General features: G+C 46.3%; 2 protein-coding genes across 2 annotated transcripts; both read left to right on the top strand.

The window, feature by feature from the left end:
- Positions 1 to 3113: 3113 nt before the first annotated feature.
- On the top strand, positions 3114 to 13152 carry glp2r (glucagon-like peptide 2 receptor). Its single transcript, XM_084485327.1, has 13 exons — positions 3114 to 3912; positions 6394 to 6484; positions 6592 to 6696; positions 7552 to 7673; positions 8183 to 8289; positions 8922 to 9078; positions 9606 to 9765; positions 10221 to 10281; positions 10384 to 10453; positions 10698 to 10786; positions 11263 to 11401; positions 11494 to 11535; positions 11692 to 13152. Exons 1-13 carry the CDS (start codon positions 3799 to 3801, stop codon positions 12079 to 12081), a joined length of 1647 nt encoding a protein of 548 aa, XP_084341453.1. The 5' UTR covers positions 3114 to 3798; the 3' UTR covers positions 12082 to 13152.
- A 788-nt stretch (positions 13153 to 13940) lies between these two features.
- pts (6-pyruvoyltetrahydropterin synthase) lies at positions 13941 to 17590 on the top strand. Its single transcript, XM_084485355.1, has 6 exons — positions 13941 to 14141; positions 14566 to 14645; positions 14774 to 14796; positions 14970 to 15026; positions 15453 to 15523; positions 15733 to 17590. Exons 1-6 carry the CDS (start codon positions 14050 to 14052, stop codon positions 15854 to 15856), a joined length of 447 nt encoding a protein of 148 aa, XP_084341481.1. The 5' UTR covers positions 13941 to 14049; the 3' UTR covers positions 15857 to 17590.
- The last annotated feature ends 551 nt before the right edge of the window (positions 17591 to 18141 follow it).

Raw genomic sequence — 18141 nt, forward strand, 5'->3', positions numbered from 1 at the left:
AGATACATTGACCGTGAACTTGGACAGAAAGCAGTGTTGGAAACCACTTGTTTGAGTTCAGGACTGCCATGAATTTAATCATTCTATTCCAGGTTGTGTGTATTGTGATACTAACGATGAAGTCTGAGAAGCTCTTTTGTGTAGCGAGTCCTTTTTTGTTGTTGTTGTTGTTTTCTGGCTGTTTCCTAGAGTTCCTAGAGAAGACATATGGGTCTGTCTATGCTCAAGCGCACAGCTGTGCGCGTGCTTGCAGTATGTGAAGTAAGGTATGTGAGTCCCCCGAGCAGCAATGTATATCCTAAACACGTGTAAAGACAACAGTTTATCCTGCTTAACATCTGGCCAGATTTAGAGGTATAAGCTTGTCAGAGGAAAATATTATTGCAGTCGTTAGTGTGTTTAACTGTTACCACACGTGGAGGCCTGTGTGTGTGTGTGTGTGTGTGTGTGTGTGTGTGTGTGTGTGTGTGTGTGTGTGTGTGTGTGTGTGTGTGTGTGTGTGTGTGTGCCTGTTTGTGTGTGTATAGGTGTGTAGTTGTAAACTTCAAAGGTCAAATCTGCTTCCGGAAGCTGGCAGTGGAAGCTGAAGTATTGATGTATTGATGATGGATGATGATTGTGGTTGTATTGAGTCATCATGTCACTGCTATGATCATCAGTTGTGGTTATTTTCATTCCACAAGGGGAACAACAGAAACGGTATGTATGAAAACAGTCAATGACAGTGGACTTTCCCAGAGAGATATAAAACACCACTGCATCCTCCCAACTTTGAACCGTTCCTTCTGTCTCCTTTATCTTCCTTCTGCAAATGTACAAAAGAGTACATCCAGGGTTTTGATGCTTTTTTTTTTACACTATTTACTCTTCCTCTCCCTCTTTCCTCCACCTGTCCACCACCTCCTCTTCCCTCTCCCCTGCTCATCATCCCGTCCTCTCTTCCTCCACTTCTCCCTCTCTCCACCTCCTCCACCTCTCCCCTCCACCTCCTACACCTCCTCCTTTTCTCCCCCTCCTCTAAACTCACCCCTCTCAGCCACCCTCTCCATCTTCACTAACCCTCGGGCCTCTTGTACTGACGACATGGCCAATTGGTCTTCAGCACCGACAGGTCACTTGTGGCCTCAACCTTAATGCCTACATTTCAATGGGCCTGAACACGAGAAGGTGTCCATGTTAACTCTATATAATATATATGGTTTTTAATTTCCATATTGTCGTAACTCTCTCTCTGTCTGTCTGTCTGTCTGTCTGTCTGTCTGTCTGTCTTTTAGGTGTGGTGGAACTCTGAGCGTCGGACGCTTCGGCTGCGCATGACATAAGTATATAGAGATACAAATAAGAGAGATATAAATAATGCAGTTTGTTATCTCCTCCTTTGTGTGTAGCACCGTCGGGAGTTATTGCATGGCTAATGCTCTGTGGCTCACCCTGATATGGCTCCTCTGTCTCTTCCCCACCCCTCATATGGGCTAATGGAAGCTGCTGGAATGGACTGGAGTGAGCTGGAATAGATTCGCTGTCCGTTCCGGGCCACAGGTTCATCTGTGGCCCCGGTATCTGCGAGTAATGAAAGCACAATTGCTCCTCATGAGGCGTCGCTTATGCTAACCGATTTACTTGGGAAACCAATAAGCATAGCTCCTCATTTTGAACCCCATCGACTACGTTATAACGACTGCACAGCGTTGTAGATTTCCACATCTCCCCCCCCGTGCCCCGTCTCTGCTGCGCGGGAGTAATGGCATCGCGGTATTCAATGTGGCGCTTGATGCAATCATTGGTGAGTTCGGTTTTTCAGGCGGCGGCGACACTAATGGTTTCTCGGGTTCCGATATTTATCTTGACAGGAGCAGCACCTTAATAACCGGCGGTTAGGGTTCGGGGGAAGGTTAGCCAAATCATAGGTTTCATCTCACTGGCCACAGATTTCAGAGGTTAGGGTCAGGGACCAGGGTTAGCTCACTCTGTTATTAGTGTTTAGAAATATAGGCGGAAATCGCATCGCTGCGAGCTCTTTTACGAGTAGGGCTTACATACAAGTACACAGCAGTAAATAAAATCGGACGAAACATACAACACACACGACCCTAGTTTATTAAGGTCAGCGTGTACAAAGATAGGGTAGGGACTTTATTTTAGAAGCGTTTTTTGTCACATCCCTACATCGATCAATAAATCAAATGCTGGCATAAAAAAAAAAATCTGGCAGCTGTGGTAGTTGCAGGCCTGTATCTCGTCAGTCCAATCATTTCATTTTGCCTGAACGAAATGATTGTAACAGATCTGCCAAGCCTCCACAAGGCTACGCAGATCTATTGCTAAAGCTTGCGAGCTGGTGAAGAAGTTTTGGGGGACCTGGCTTTGGAAGACCCTTGTTGGTGCAATTTCTGAATCGCTATAACATGCTGTAGTAAAATCTATATTGTAATGAGAAGCTGCTGCCGGTGGATGTGATGCTGGTGGGGGTAAGGCTGCTGGGGCCGGAGGTGGCGGTGAGATGGTGCTGCTGAGCGGCGATCTCATTTGTTTATACAGAATCCCCATTAGTGTCAGAGTTGGTAAGAGTCATGATCTCCCGGAGTGAGAACAAACACACACATACACGTGTGTGTGTGTGTGTGTGTGTGTGTGTGTGTGTGTGTGTGTGTGAGAGAGTGTAGGTTTATGTACATGCCTATGTGTTTACCGACACACCATAACTTGATTTCTTTTTGCTACGTTTTCTGTGAGTTTTTGTTTGTTGACGTCCTCGACTGTGTCTTTGTGTGTCCTCACGCACGACTGTGCACCGGCCTAGAGGTGTTAGCGGTGACCATGCCTGCTGAGCGATCGTCCTGATCAACCCCCACCCCCCCCTTCCTTTAGGTCATTACATTTCCTCCACAACAAAGTTAGGCTGGTTATGTAGTAAGGGTGGGCTCCCTCTCTCCCTCTCTCTCCCTCCCTCGCCCCCCCCCCCCCCACCCCCTCTGTCCCTGGGGCCCTATCTTGATTGGCTAGATGAGGGGGCAGCCTGGGAGAGGAGGCGAGCCGTGCTTGAGGATCCACAGGCGCTGCGAGGCGGGGGGAAAAACGCTTGGGTCAACAGGGAGTTCCTCACGGAGGAGAGACACATCCCGCCCCTCGTGCTGCTCCCGGTGGGATTCATCCGAGAGTCTCCGACGTACAGGACCTCCACACCGGACCAGCTGACACACACGTTGCCTTGACCGTTCAGACCAAAGGAGGTTGAAACCTACCGGAGGATGGCTCTTAGGCAACGTCCCCTGCTGAGGGCTGGAAGGGAAGAGGAGACGGATTACGAGGAAGACTGAACTCAAACTAGGAACGAGGAACAAAAAAAACAGACGAGGAACTCTTCCTCTTGCACACCAGAGGCTTGTGGAGGTGTTTGTGTGCGCGTGTGTGTGTGTGTGTGTGTGTGTGTGTGTGTGTGTGAAGGTGTGTGGGTGTGTGTGGGTGTGAGGATTAATCAGACCAAAGTCCAAGACCAAACTGGGAAGTCAGAGCTGTGTGCGTCGTTCGCTATCATCTCACATCGTGCTGTGTTTCCCCCGCCTGCCACTGAGGAAAGTCGTCATCGGGGGATGGTGCACGGTGAGGTGCGGACCGTCGGGTATATGATGGAGCTCGAGTGAGGAGGTGGACGTGGACGAAGGCGTCGCTCAGCAAAGGAAGAAGAGGAAGAAGAAAAACAACGAGGACTCAGGGGAACCTCGGGAGGAACCAGAGGGGACCACTGCCGCCGCCGCCGCCGCCGCCGCCGCCGCCACCGCCGCCGCCACCGCCAGGCCGATGCTGCTGCTGCTGCTGCTGCCGCCCCCCCCCAACAGGAGGTCGTGGCGGGGGGCTCCGGGGGGGGACGCTCTGCTGCTACTCTCCCTCCTCAGCCTGCTCTGCAGCCCACAGGTAAACATTCGGCCAGCCGGTGACCGCGCCACTTGCGGCGGGACGGGCCGCGTGTGACCCGCACGCTCTTTCCCGACGCTGGTGATGGACTTAACCTGCGTGTTGTGTAACATGCAGACATGCGTGCACGGACATGCATGCACAGACATTCACACTCACGCACACACACACACACACACACACACACACACACACACACCTACCTACATCACTGCATTGCAGTTATTTTGTTTATGTATTCAATTGAATATCCACCGTTACTTCACAGAGGATGTTTTTTTAGGTGTTCCAAGAATTTTAAGTGGGTGCAAGGATTTGAAGCACGATTGATTGAGTTTATATTAAGCTCTTAGGGTTCTCAAGCTCAACATTAAACATCCCCTGTCACATGACGTCACCTTAGAGTCAAAATATAAAGTAATTAATTTATGACCGTTTTTTCCTTGGGCTACTAACTTATCTGTGTGATGATCTGAACAACCCACGTAGGGAGGCAAGGAAGCTTGCTGTAACAATGGTTGTACAATGTTTCCCATCCAGTAATTTTCCATTACGCAGAAATCCTTTATAGTTTATAGCAGTCAAGGCCCGGTCAGCTAGTCAGGTCATCTGATGGTTGAGCTGTACGTGTGAGGCCACCATGAACGATGTGATCTGAGAATCGAGTTTGCCGTCAACTGTAATTACGTTTGGTATAGGGAAAAGCAGAATCAGGCGTTAAAAACAAGAAGGCTTATCTGCTTTATGTCAACGACTGCAGAAGCAAGATTTCTGGCTTGGATATCTGACTATCTGGCTTGGATATTTGTTTCAGCTCCTTGGATTTCAGCAGCAACATTTGATTGGCTACACCGGGCTGTCCGTCACGATACATAAAGAAGCAATGTCGAGGCCTACTGCGGCTTTAACGCGTACGCGCGGCCACAGCAGTGTCATCGAGGCACCATTCCCAAAAAGAGCAGAAGCCATGTTCTCAGTATTTACTCAACAGTAGGATTTGTGTTTCCTAGAGCTCGTATAAATTCCTTGCTCCCCTGCGTTGGAGAGCAGCAGAGACGGTCGCTTGTGCTGCAGAACCTGATAGAGGCTGTGCCAAATACAAGACAAATATTGGCAGTGGCTGTTGTGGGGGGGAACAGATGACGGAAAGCAAAGCGTATGGAAAATATGCTACCAACTCCATCATGTTGCCTGCAAAAACAAGCGAGATCAGTTCAAAGTACAGGCCTCAAATAACGACAGTAAAAAAACTGTCTGCAAATACTTACAAGTACAAGTTAGTCCAATATAAAAATAAATATATGCCGGCTTCCAAGGCCTTCATTTCACTTTCAACCTTTGCCTCTGGGAAATTATATCGCTAATCACTTAGGAGTGTATGGCGGTTTGATAATCATCATCTGTGACAGTAATTACAAAACAATTATCCTCCAAGTGGATACTTCATGTGGAGGATTACAAACATTCATTATTGTTCTTGACGCGCTCTTGAGGGAGTCGACGTGTCAGTCTCGCTGCCGGCCCGCGCGGGATGTACACAGAGGAAGGACCGGGGGAGCAGAATGCACAGGAGGACAGATAAAGAGCTGATAGATACCTGCTCACCCTGGTGCACAGAATGAGAGATGTCAGTCTCTCATTCCGCTGAATAACGAGTGAACAAGACAGAAGGAATCATGGTTCCCTGTTTTTGTTCCTTAAAAACATATACATTGAAATCTCATGCATTACTATGATGATAGAATGTGTTGTATTTCTGAAATAATAAACAGATTAAGTCACAAATGAATGAATAACGAAAAGGAAATATCTTTCATTCACGCAACAGCATAAAAAATATAGCCACTATAAAACAAGATTCCATAGGCCTAGTTAAACAAATTATATACAACCTTTATATGCATCAACCTGTAATTTAATTTGCATTGATAACTCAGTTCGAAGATAGAAATGTTGATGGTGAACAATAGGAAATTGTCTCTGTGTTAATCATTGATTATGTCATACGTAGGCCTATCTTCTAGAAATCCGCTGTCTTTTCCCAATATCAGGCCTGCAGTAACTTCCTATGTTGTCGTAGAGTTATTTCACACTTCTCATAAAACATAATTAGAAAAACAAACAAGAACAATTAAGAGAACTGAATTGCAGCGTCCAAATGAATTGTTATTATTATTACAAAACACGTTATTTACTAACTGTCCAACTTTCAAGTCAGGTGCGTTCCGGTCCTGTTTTCTGGCATTATACTCCCACCATGTGGTGAGACAGGCACACTGCATTTCCGGCAAAACACATCCATTTAAAGAGAGGAAATATTATGGAACATTTATATTGTACGCTATCACGGTGCATTTGCATGCTCGGAAAGAGTGTGTAGCTAATATTTAAATTAAGTAAGCGAATAAAATAAGTAAAATAATTAGGAGTCATTCTGTGTGTAGGCCTAACCATTTTTGAATCCATCTTGTTTTGTGTAAGGTGGAGGGTTCTGTACTGGAGGTTTTGGTTGCCAAACGGACTGAATATTTCAACAACTGCACCAAAACTCTCGAAACGACTGCAAAAACGGGTGAGTAAATTATGCAATTGAAAAATGCAACATTTTTTAAAGAATGCGATAGAAAAGTTTTTTCCCCTCTCTCTCTCAATCCTGTACGTGTCCATATTCGGTTGCAGGAATACACTGCAACGGCAGCTTTGACGTGTTTGTGTGCTGGCCCCATTCTCTACCCGGGAATGTTTCTGTCCCGTGTCCCTCTTACCTACCGTGGATCAATAATGGTAATCTTACATGCTTCGCCGTATAGCTTCCCCATATACACTTTCTTATTACTTTCTTTAAAGGGCCCCTGTTTCACCACCAGCTCGGAGTGTGAATAGCCATTTCAAGCCATTTCGAAATCTGCCCTACCCTGTCATGAACGGAGAATGTAGAAATGTAATTTGTTTTTGCCATATCGAATATTCTGGTTTGAACCCCCCTAATCCGTAGGGAGCAGACCCATAATTAGACCTTTATGACCTGCGTTTATTTTGTGCATTAAGACCCACACTCCCGAAAGCTATCACACTCCCATTACATTTTCATACGAAAAGCTATTATAGCCAATCCGTTGTCAAGGGAGGAATTCCCATTACAGTCTAGTTATAGCAATCAAATAATCAGTCAATGTCCAAATTTCGGTCAAAGCAAATCGACACGTGCCTTAAATGATTGACTTCATAATTGAAATCAGCTGACAGCAATCAGGGACTCTCTCTCTCTCTCTCTCTCTCTCTCTCTCTCTCTCTCTCTCTCTCTCTCTCTCTCTCTCTCTCTCTCTCTCTCTCTCTCTCTCTCTCTCTTTCCCTCTTCCCATCTCCCTCCCTCCCTCACCCATAATGGTGTTTTGGTCATTGTTTAATAATTAATTAATTAATTATTTTATTTAATATATATTTTAATATATTTTATTACCTTATTGGGTGACATTGTTCAGTTTAAAACTGAACTGAAAACGCCCAAGCGTTTCTAATGCAACGTTGATTGGGATTTGACATCGACCCAATTTGTCGTGGCTTATCGCCCACAACAAATCCCCAAGATGCATTCTGAAGTACCAGCCTGATACCCCCCCCCCCCCCCCCCCCCACCAGACAGCTCCAGGAGGGTGTACCGGGAGTGTCTGGAGGACGGGAGTTGGCGTCGGGAGGAGAACTCCTCGGACCCCTGGAGGGACCAGTCGGAGTGCCAGGAGACAAACCCTTTCAAAGAGGAGGTGGGTGGAGGTGGGAGTGAGGAGGTGGGAGTGAGGAGGTGGGAGAGAGGGGGAGTGAGGAGGGGGGAGTGAGGAGGTGTGAGGAGGGGGAGTGAGGAGGTGGGAGTGAGGAGGTGGGAGTGAGGAGGTGTGAGGAGGTGGGAGTGAGGAGGTGTGAGGAGGGGGAGTGAGGAGGTGTGAGGAGGGGGAGTGAGGAGGTGTGAGGGGGGAGTGAGGAGGTGGGAGTGAGGAGGAGTGAGGAGGGGGAGTGAGGGGGGAGTGAGGAGGGGGAGTGAGGAGGTGTGAGGAGGGGGAGTGAGGAGGCGGGAGGAAGGGGAGTGAGGAGGGGGAGTGAGGAGGTGTGAGGAGGGATATTACCTTTTTTTATATTTGTGGTTTGGTGAGTCATCGATAGAAATACCAACGTGTGTGTGTGTGTGTGTGTGTGTGTGTGTGTGTGTGTGTGTGTGTGTGTGTGTGTGTGTGTGTGTGTGTGTGTGTGTGTGTGTGTGTGTGTCTTCGTCTTCCAGGCAGACGAGGTGCTCCGTCAGAGTGCACTCAGGGTGGTGTCCCTTGTGGGCTACTCCCTCTCCCTCTGCTCCCTCTCCCTGGCCACCCTCCTCATGGCCTTGTTCAGGTTAGCACACACACACACACACACACACACACACACACACACACACACACACACACACACACACACACACACACACACACACACACACACACACACACACACACACACACACACACACACGACCAAGGTGAGTTTAACTGCTTGCTCCTCCAGACAAGGACGTAGCTCTGTGCTGTTGGAAGCCTGTTTATTCTAAGTTAGCAGACAGTGATACATGACCTTGTGCTCCATTTGTGCATACAGGAGATCTGCCCCCCCCCCCCCCCCCCCCCGTGTGTGTGTGTGTGTGTGTGTGTGTGTGTGTGTGTGTGTGTGTGTGTGTGTGTGTGTGTGTGTGTGTGTGTGTGTGTGTGTGTGTGTGTGTGTGTGTGTGTGTGTGGTGATGATGATGGCTGGTTTAACCTGTGCCAATATGCAACAGGTGTGCAGCCTCACCCAGCCCCACTGATCCTGTAATCAATCTGACTCGGGGGGGGGGGGGGGGGGGGGCAGGTGAGGCTGCTTCAACCAGCCATCATCCATCCACACTCCACACATTGTGTGTGGTTGGACGTGACGTGTGTAACCTGCCTGACTAAACATCCCACACACACACTGTCTGTCTGTCTGTCTGTCTGTCTGCTGGCTCCCAGGAAGCTCCACTGCACCAGGAACTACATCCACATGAACCTGTTCGGGTCGTTCATCCTGAGGGCCCTGTCCGTCATCCTGAAGGAGCTCCTCATGCACGTCCTGTACATCAGGAAGCCCACCGACGAGGCGGGCTGGAGGTCCTACTTCAGCTCTGCGGTACGTTCACCTCACACCTACCCTCACTCGCCGTATCTCACTCTCCCTGATCCCGTCTCACCCGCCCCCCCCCCCCCCCCCCCCCCTTCCCTCATCAAATCTCACCCCCTCATCGCCATGTCACCACTTCATCACATGTCACCCCCTCATCACGTGTCACCCCCTCAACACATCTCACCACCTCGTCCCGTCTCACCCACTTCATCTCGTCTCACCCCCTCATCACGTCTCACCCCCTCAACACATCTCACCCCCTCATCCCGTCTTACCCCCTCATCACATCTCACCCCCTCATCCCGTCTCACCCCCTCATCCCGTCTCACCCCTTCATCACATCTCACCTCCTCATCCCGTCTCACCCCCTCATCACATCTCACCCCCCTCATCCCGTCTCCCCCCCTCATCACATCTCGCCCCCTCATCCCTTCTCACCCCCTCATCCCGTCTCACCCCCTCGTCACATCTCACAACACCAGACACATAAAATCCATAACCCATAAATAATAATATACGATTGCCCTTTATAGCCCACGGTGCTGTGCCGGGCGTCCCAGGTGGCCATGGAGTACTTTGTGGCGTGTAACTACTTCTGGCTGCTGGTGGAGGCCATCTTCCTCCACACGCTCCTCTTCACGGCCGTCCTCACCAAGAGACGCCTGCTGAAGAGATACATGCTCCTGGGATGGGGTCAGTCGGGACTGTTGAGTGTGGAAGTTCAGAGTGTGTGACACCGGGAGTGGAGATAATGCACATAATCGGGTCGTAGAAACATGACCAGAGTGGTTCGTTGCTTAAGGTTTCTCCTCAGTCTGTTGTTTGAAAAGGAGGCTGCGTAGGGGAGGGAGGGATAGAGAAAGGGGAGGAAGAGGAAGAGGGGAAGGGAGGGAGGATGGGAGGGAGAACATAAGGTTTTGGATTAGTGTCAGCTCAGCAGGGGATATAAAAGATGCCATCAATCATTTATGGGAAAAGAGCATTCGCGGAGCCTTCGTGGAAACATAAACTAGATTATGCAATCGCATCAGTCACGATCACAGCATGAACTTTTGTGTTGTTGTGGAAGAAATCCTTTCCGCTTCAGCTTAGTCATAGTTCAGCTGTCGTCATTAACAGATGTGCATCGTGTTCATTGGTTCCTGCAGTGACTCCAGTGTTGTTCGTGACGCCATGGACCGTGGTCAAGATTCAGTACGAGAACAAGGGGTGAGTTTGCGGATGGCACTGGACGTCCACAATATTATGTGCCTCTATGTCGCATGGATGTCGATGACGAAGGATGGTTGTGTTTCTCCCGTGTGTGTCTAGATGCTGGGGTATCCATCAGAACCGATGGTTCTGGTGGATTATCCAGGGCCCGATTACGCTAGCTGTACTGGTGAGTTAATGTTGTCAGATGATTTTTTTCAAAGGTTTTGTGGACTTAATAACAGCTGACCTAAATGCAGATGAGTCACATCTTCCATGGGGATTACAGATGAGGGGGGAAAGCTGCTTTCTTGGTTAGCAGGCACAAGAAAGTCCTCTTAGTAATGATTAGGTTTTAATGTAATTCATCCGAATTTGGTCAGTGTTTAACACACATTTGTCTGAGGTTTTGACTTGACTGTGTTTGTGTCTAGATCATTTTCTTCATCTTCATCAAGATCCTGATGCTGCTGCTGTCCAAGCTTAAAGCAGATCAGGTGAAGTTCACAGACTACAGATACAGGTATTGTATATTTCTACCTGCATTTACAGGTGGCAAGGGAAAGGGGATGGGAACATTATTTTAGCTTGAACCTTACAGAGTTTGGTCTCGAAAGAAACTATCCTCTTAATACTCGTGCTTTGACATTAAAACCTTCTTCATTCTCCACATGGCTGGCAGACTTAGATGTAGGTTCACGTCTATGAAAACATCCCTAATTCAATTTCCAAATCACCCACCCAACTTGAAGTCATTTGAAGTTTGAATAGAAATGATTAGGGGGTAGGGATTGAGATGTTAGTTGTTCGTGATCCGTAGGCCAAGGATGTGTCCTTCCATCCTAAATGTACCTTCTACATTCTTTGTTCAACCAAAAATCTATGAAAATACAAGTACCTAATGTAATGCATGCTGCCTGACCTGACCTAGTGCATAAGCTCATAACTGGTAGCACTGGTCCATTACTGGTCCTCATCTCCGCTGTTGTTTTCCGTTAGCTTGCTGCGCGCCACGCTGATCCTGTTTGCTCTGCTGGGCATCCACGAGGTGGTGTTCACCGTGCTGATTGACGAATGCGTGGAAGGGAGCGCTCGCTACGCCAGGAACTTCATCAACCTCACGCTCAGCTCCTTCCAGGTAGACCCTCTGCCAACCGTACTTAAAGACAATCCTGGGGGGCCTCATCGTTGACCAACCATGTGTTAAGGCTCGTGCGTCTCTATTTTCAGGGATTTGTGGTTGCTGTGTTGTACTGCTTCGCCAATGGAGAGGTGAGATGTTCTCTGGGGAACACTATTGTGTGTGGGGGGGGCGATATTGTCCGACCAATTTGTGCCAAAAGTGAAGTGATCCCATAGTGATCGTTATTCACATTTGGAGCAAATGTGTGCATGTGCGTGTGTGTGTGCGCGTGTGCGTGCGTGTAGGTCCAAGCAGAGCTGAAGAAACGCTGGCAGCTCTTCCTCTTCACCCACCGCTTCCAGGTGAGGAGCTGCCTCCGGGCCACGCCCCTCAAGCACCTGTGGAAGTGCTCCAGGGTGCGCGGCCCGCCCCACTCCCAGCAGCAGAGCGAATCGTGCGACGAGGGGGGCGGGGCTTCCTCCACCACCACCACCACCACCACCACCACGTCCATAAACCCCCGCCTGCTGCAGGTGGCCATCCACGGGGGCTGCGGCTCGCCCCCGTCCTCGGACGGCGAGGGCAACAGTCAGCGGGCGCGCCGGTTAAGCGGCAAGAGGCCGTCCAGCAGCGACGGAGAACTGACCCAGGGAGAGACACTGGAGGAGATCCTGGAGGAGGAGGTGGCGTTCTGAATGCCTGAATGTGTCGCCGTCTTGTACAGTCAACATCACCACCCGTGTGGACATGGATCACCGCATCCCGACGGAGGTGATCATGAGGTCACGTTGTGTTCCTCTCTGCAGGTCAGTCAGTCTGGCCTCCAGCCCCACTGGAAGCCTCTCTGAAAACAAAACTGATAGTGAGGATGATGATGATGAACTAATCAGGGCTAGGGGGCGTTTCGGTTCGTGATGAAGCGAGGAGCGCCGCCGTCTGCAACATTTCTAAAACAATGGCTCTGCCCGAGAACGGGGCAGACGGAGCGATGAGCAAAGGGGCGACTCACCTGGTAAGGTGAGTCGCCATATAGGCTCCATATAGGCCATATAGGCGTACCATATAGGCTCAGTCCTGATGGTACAGCGACTCCGGTTTCAAATCCTGCCCGTGGTCCTTTGCTGCATGTCCTCCCCTCTATCTCCCGTACCTTCCTCTCTTATCTCTCACTCTATAACAAAGCATAAAAATGCAAAATTAAATCTTAAAAATATATGAGCATACATTTGCATGGAAGGCTTCTTTCAGAGGAGGCAAACAATGATACATTCCTACTCCTAGCAGAAACCCTTCGTGTTGTGGCTGTACTTATATAAACTCCCAGCGGGACAAATGAATGGAAAGATGTTAAAAGTGTGTATTATCGCTTAATATATGTCTTGCTAATACGTCAGGCCAGTCAAAAATAATAATCTGTACATCGTTTAGATATGGATTGATCTGTATATATGAATACAATGTATTTGTCTTTTTTGGAAAATTGTGAATATGTAAAAAAAAAATTATGTAATTGCAGAATATGTGTTGCAAATGTCACATGCTTATGTATATATTATACGTGTGTGTGTGTGTGTGTGTGTGTGTGTGTGTGTGTGTGTGTGTGTGTGTGTGTGTGTGTGTGTGTGTGTGTGTGTGTGTGTGTGTGTGTGTGTGTGTGTGTGTGTGTGTGTGTGTGTGTGTGTTTTGAAGGCATTTTGTGAAGAAGTAAGACGATATCTTGTATCATTGATTTGTATTTCCAGTTATGTCCTGTGTAGCTTACGGCAAAAAAAACCTTGGCTGGGATGTATCAATGTGTACACATCAAATTAAACAACCATGTAAGTTGCTACCAAGACACATTGCTGTATAACAATAAAGCATTTACAGGCATTTTAATCCATCCATGGCTTCTATGCCGAGAAGCATAATGAATGTCGATCGGTCTTTACCAACTAGTACCCGTCCTACCCGGACACAAGGAGAGAGAGAGAGCGAGCGAGTATTGACAAAGTCAGAACAAATGAATACATTTTCTTTACACAAATGTATATATATATATATATATAGATAGATATCAATTCAATCATTCGAATAAATGTATAGAATTAAATTAAAAAGCTTAAAGATACCAATGATTCAATCAGTTTAGCAGCAAGCTCACCATCTGTTATTATCTTTTATGACAGCAATGTAATAAAATGTGATATAGGCTATACAATGAAGTGTCAAAAGGAGACACTATCCAAATAAAATATAAATATATATCAAAATATGAGGGTTTAAATCGTAGGCCTATTTGAAGACCTGATAGGCTTCGTTTTATACTGTTTATATATATATATATATATATATATATATATATATATATATAATATTTATATACACATAGAAATGAAATACTCTTTCCTTCCTGCGTTGTAAAAATACAAAGTGGTCGTCGCGTTTATTTGACCGGCTCATAATCAATGAAGCGGTTGAGCTGTCCCACGCTGCAGGGTTTGCCTGCTGTGGGTTTTTTTTACGCCCAGACGAGAGCCAATCGCTGAGCAGCATCGGTGAGTAACAGACCGAAAACAACGACGTCGGCTGGCTGGCTGTCTCGTAACCCTCTTATTAGGACCAAGCCGATTTATCCACTGCCCAACATTGTGAGGCGCTTGTTCTCCGAAAACCAAACAACGATGGCCAACACCAATGCCGACCACCAGACAGGGGACCGCATCGCGTATCTGACGCGAGTTCAGTGCTTCAGCGCTTCTCATCGTTTGCACAGGTTTTCGCTGACTCACATTATTGCCTTTACTGATGTATGTAGGCCGACAGCGTGTTTATATAGTGTGTGTGTGTGTGTGTGTGTGTGTGTGTGTGTGTGTGTGTGTGTGTGTGTGTGTGTGTGTGTGTGTGTGTGTGTGTCTGTGACCCTCCGTTTATAACGTTATAATATGTGTTACTGGATGTAACAGGTTTAATGATCCTTCTGATGCTTTTCCTAGACTTGCTTTTGTACACCCTGTTGCACATCCTGTTGCGTTACTCCTAGAGGCTCACGGGAATTGTAGTTCATTGTAGTTCATTCAATCTCTTCACACTCCAATGATGGAAGCGAGAAAAGTCAGCCTAATGGCTATAATAACTGGTTTATGCTGACCAGTGTGAAACAAAGTGAGTCAACCACACGTTCACTTGTCTCTTTTTAGTTTGGGATTGAGTGACGAGGAAAACCAAAGAATCTTTGGAAAATGCAACAGTCCCAATGGACATGGACACAACTACAGAGGTGTGTGTCTGCTGTTCTACTAATATCAAAACCTTCCTGGCTCCCTTCCAGGGAAAGTATTGTTTGAGGCGGATACACAGACACTGTGACGGTGCGATTGTGTAAGTCTTTTCTTTCTTTGTTTTCAGCTGAAGTTACTGTACGGGGAAAGGTGAGCATCTTCAACCTCCTAGCGTCAGTGTATGTACTATTTGGGGGATTGTTTTTAGTCCTAAGCACCTTCGGGGTTTGGGGTTGAACCCCTAATCCAGGAAGCCCATTTCACATGGCTTCCTGACTAAGGCATGACTAATGACGTGTGTGTCACTGTGTGACACTGTGCAGATCAACAGAGTGAATGGCATGGTTATTAACCTGACAGACCTGAAGCAGTGTATTGAGGTAAGACCTCTTCTTCTAATGGGCAACACGTGTTCTTTATTTATTTTATTTATTCTTTTTATTTATTTATCTTTTATCGGTTTTGCTCCATAATTTCATCATAATCTATTCTATAGGTCAGAACATTTCAACTTCACACCGCACATTTTCTTTGGTCATTGTGTTAACTAATTAGTCGTGAAATCATTTTTCCTTATGGGGAGACATTGTGTTCGAAACTCACTCGAATAAGTTTTTCATATAATTTCTATGGTGGTTCTGTGTTTTTTTTCTAAACAAGATTATTTATATTCTCATGATCTAGCGTAATATGTATCTAAACAACACACCAAAGTAAAATATAGAAGTCTCCCTCTCTCTCACAATAAAAGATCCATTCTACTTATTAATTCTATGTATACTAATTCTATGTATACTCTACCACAGGAAGTGATTATGGTTCCACTGGACCACAAGAACCTGGACAAGGATGTCCCGTACTTTGCCAACGTGGTCAGGTGACTGTCTCTCCCGAGTGTTTTATCACTTCTTTCTGCTTCATGAGGGGGGGGGGGGGGGGAACTGGGGAGGTGGTGTGTTTTAATAAGATGTAACCAGTTAGAGATACCATGATACTCTGTCTGTCTGTCTGTCTGTCTGTCTGTCTCTCTCTCTCTCGCTCTCTCTCTCTCTCTCTCTCTCTCTCTCTCTCGCTGTGTGATTGTAGCACGACTGAGAACGTGGCCGCTTACATTTGGGACGGCTTGGTGAAGATCCTGCCGGTCGGGGAACTCTACGAGGTCAAGATTTATGAGACGGACAAAAACATTGTGGTGTATAGAGGGGAGTAACGCCGCACCGCCACCAGTCCAAAGTCACCCAACGAACAGAGTGCACCGTCGTACTCCATACACTCTTTTTTAAAAAGTGCCACGGTTTTCACGTCACTCTTCTCTGTGGGCGAATGCAGAAAGCGTGAATTGTGTTCCCAAATGAAAAGAGTTGGTGAAACTCTTGATGAAACAATCACACACTTGTACGAAACACACCTAAGGCAAACACTGCTGAGATGATGAAGCGGACAGACAAGAAGAACTAGCTGATTTGGATCAACTTGTTTTCTTTCAAGAGGTTTCAAACTGATCATGAAGAAATCGCAGCTATGTATGCGACAGATGCGACAGTAATTAAGGATGTGATTGCCTCAATCTCCTCCGCTGTTTCTATATTTTCTATACATTTTTTTTAAATCAGTGTAGGCTATGCTATCGCCCATGGTTAAATAAATGTTTAGGCCTACTAGAAGGATTTTGAGCAATGTTTTATTCGCAAAAACTGCAATATTTTTTAGAACGCTGTCATGCACCTGCACATGAAATGGAAAAGCACATTTTAGCACATGCTTTTTCTTTCTGGACAGCGCCCTTTAAGAACGACGTAAGGAGTGTTTCCTAAGAAGACTCCTAAGAGACCATTTGGGAACCACGCCTATAGAGGCAAACAAATGATACGTCTAAACGTAGGAGTCTTCGTAACGCACTAAGAGTGGACGTTATCGGGAAACCGGGCCCAAAGCTCTTCTGAATGAGCAGAGATTCCACAAGATGGATCATATCTGAAGCCGACTGGTTCCACGTTGCCTAGCAAAGTAATCATTCGTTGAGCGCTTCTACTACCAGCAGAAACGCTAGGAACATAAAACATGTCAAATGTAAGTAACATAATTAATATACCATTCCCATATCTGACCCAACTCTGTCTCTGGGACTTGATGGTGGTTGACTGGTGTGCATTTACAGTAGCTGCAGGCATTGCCCTGTGGTGGCAGGTCATAGTCCGCGCATTCGTCGCACTTCAGGCACCTACCCCTCTGCATGCTTCACTCGAAAGCTGTGGCTTTCGAGTGAAGCGAGAGAGGTCTGTTTGTATGCCACCCGTAAATATATGTATTCTTCACATATTCTTTCAGTGAGCAGTGATTATTTGTGAAATTGTGCAAACGACAGCCTTTTCAATGCATTTGAGGAAGGTGGAAGCAAGCTCTCAAATTGACACTCATCTGAGAAGCAGAAAAATGTCAGCTTCGGCTATACCTGCTAAAATAAACAATGACTCAGCGAGTCCAGTGACCATGGTCCATGGGTTGAATTTGTTATTACCCAGTGTGCTTTGTGGAATGGTCTCAATGTTTTATTGTTTTATTTCATGTGAATAGCCCCACCCCATGTCTTTTTTCAGAAAGCAGATGTTCGTCACACGATGTCATTGATGTGAAATATTAATAAATATTAATAACTTAAGAAATGGTTGAAGGCAAACCAACGTTGTGAACATTTCTAGTCATTGATTCTTGTCTCTGTGTTTATTCTCATCTTATTTCATGTTTTTTATTTTTTTCATTACTCAATTTTATTACTCTGTATCACTGATGTGTGTTTGGGTCATTGTCCCAACTCATTACATGTTGTCTTTTAATTTGATTTATAACATCAACTCCTGTCCAGGGACAACAGATGTAAATTAACCTTGTGGCTAGAATCTGGCCCATTTATATATGTGCATTGTCCCTGTCAAATAAACGTAAAATAAAAATAAATAAAATAAATAACTGATCATTTGTTACTCAATATTTGTGACATATTGAGTTGATGATGAATTGTCCGGGGGTGGGGGGGGCATATTAATTCTGCCATGTCGATTGCAGGGTCATGTCAAAATAAAATGATATTGCCGGGGGGGTTATGCATAAAGTGATCCCTCCTGTGGGTCTTAAAATAAATAACGAACAGTCCCTAAGTTACGTAAGTTGCAAGTTACAAGTTGTAAGTTACTTGTGGAGACTTATGCGGTTTCACCAAAAAATCGGCTGTTTTATATTTATTAATGTTGGGGCCTACACAATCGTATGTGTATTGTTTTGATTACAAAGCAAGCATTGTTGTCGTGCCCTTCCACAGGTCTGTGAATGGTGTGAAATATGTCAAATATGTCAAACATCTCAGTAATTCATACAATAGCCTGTGAATCCAGCAGTGGGCGATATCAGACAGTTTCCCACTCCTACAACATTGTGTTCCCAATTGAATGAAAAACATCAGACAAGTAAACTCTATGTTCCTGAGTTAGGCCTATTGTC

Source organism: Micromesistius poutassou (assembly GCF_964030765.1).
Source record: "Micromesistius poutassou genome assembly, chromosome: 21".
Classification (NCBI taxonomy): Eukaryota; Metazoa; Chordata; class Actinopteri; order Gadiformes; family Gadidae; genus Micromesistius; species Micromesistius poutassou.

Bases quoted from the DNA above. Each gene is read 5' to 3' on its own strand.
- glp2r (XM_084485327.1), top strand. From the start codon at position 3,799: ATGCTGCTGCTGCTGCTGCTGCCGCCCCCCCCCAACAGGAGGTCGTGG. The intron at 8,290-8,921 runs GTTAGCACACAC...GCTGGCTCCCAG, and splicing joins CTCCTCATGGCCTTGTTCAG to GAAGCTCCACTGCACCAGGA. The intron at 10,454-10,697 runs GTGAGTTAATGT...GTTTGTGTCTAG, and splicing joins CGATTACGCTAGCTGTACTG to ATCATTTTCTTCATCTTCAT.
- pts (XM_084485355.1), top strand. From the start codon at position 14,050: ATGGCCAACACCAATGCCGACCACCAGACAGGGGACCGCATCGCGTAT. The intron at 14,142-14,565 runs GTTTTCGCTGAC...GTCTCTTTTTAG, and splicing joins GCTTCTCATCGTTTGCACAG to TTTGGGATTGAGTGACGAGG. The intron at 14,797-14,969 runs GTGAGCATCTTC...GACACTGTGCAG, and splicing joins AAGTTACTGTACGGGGAAAG to ATCAACAGAGTGAATGGCAT.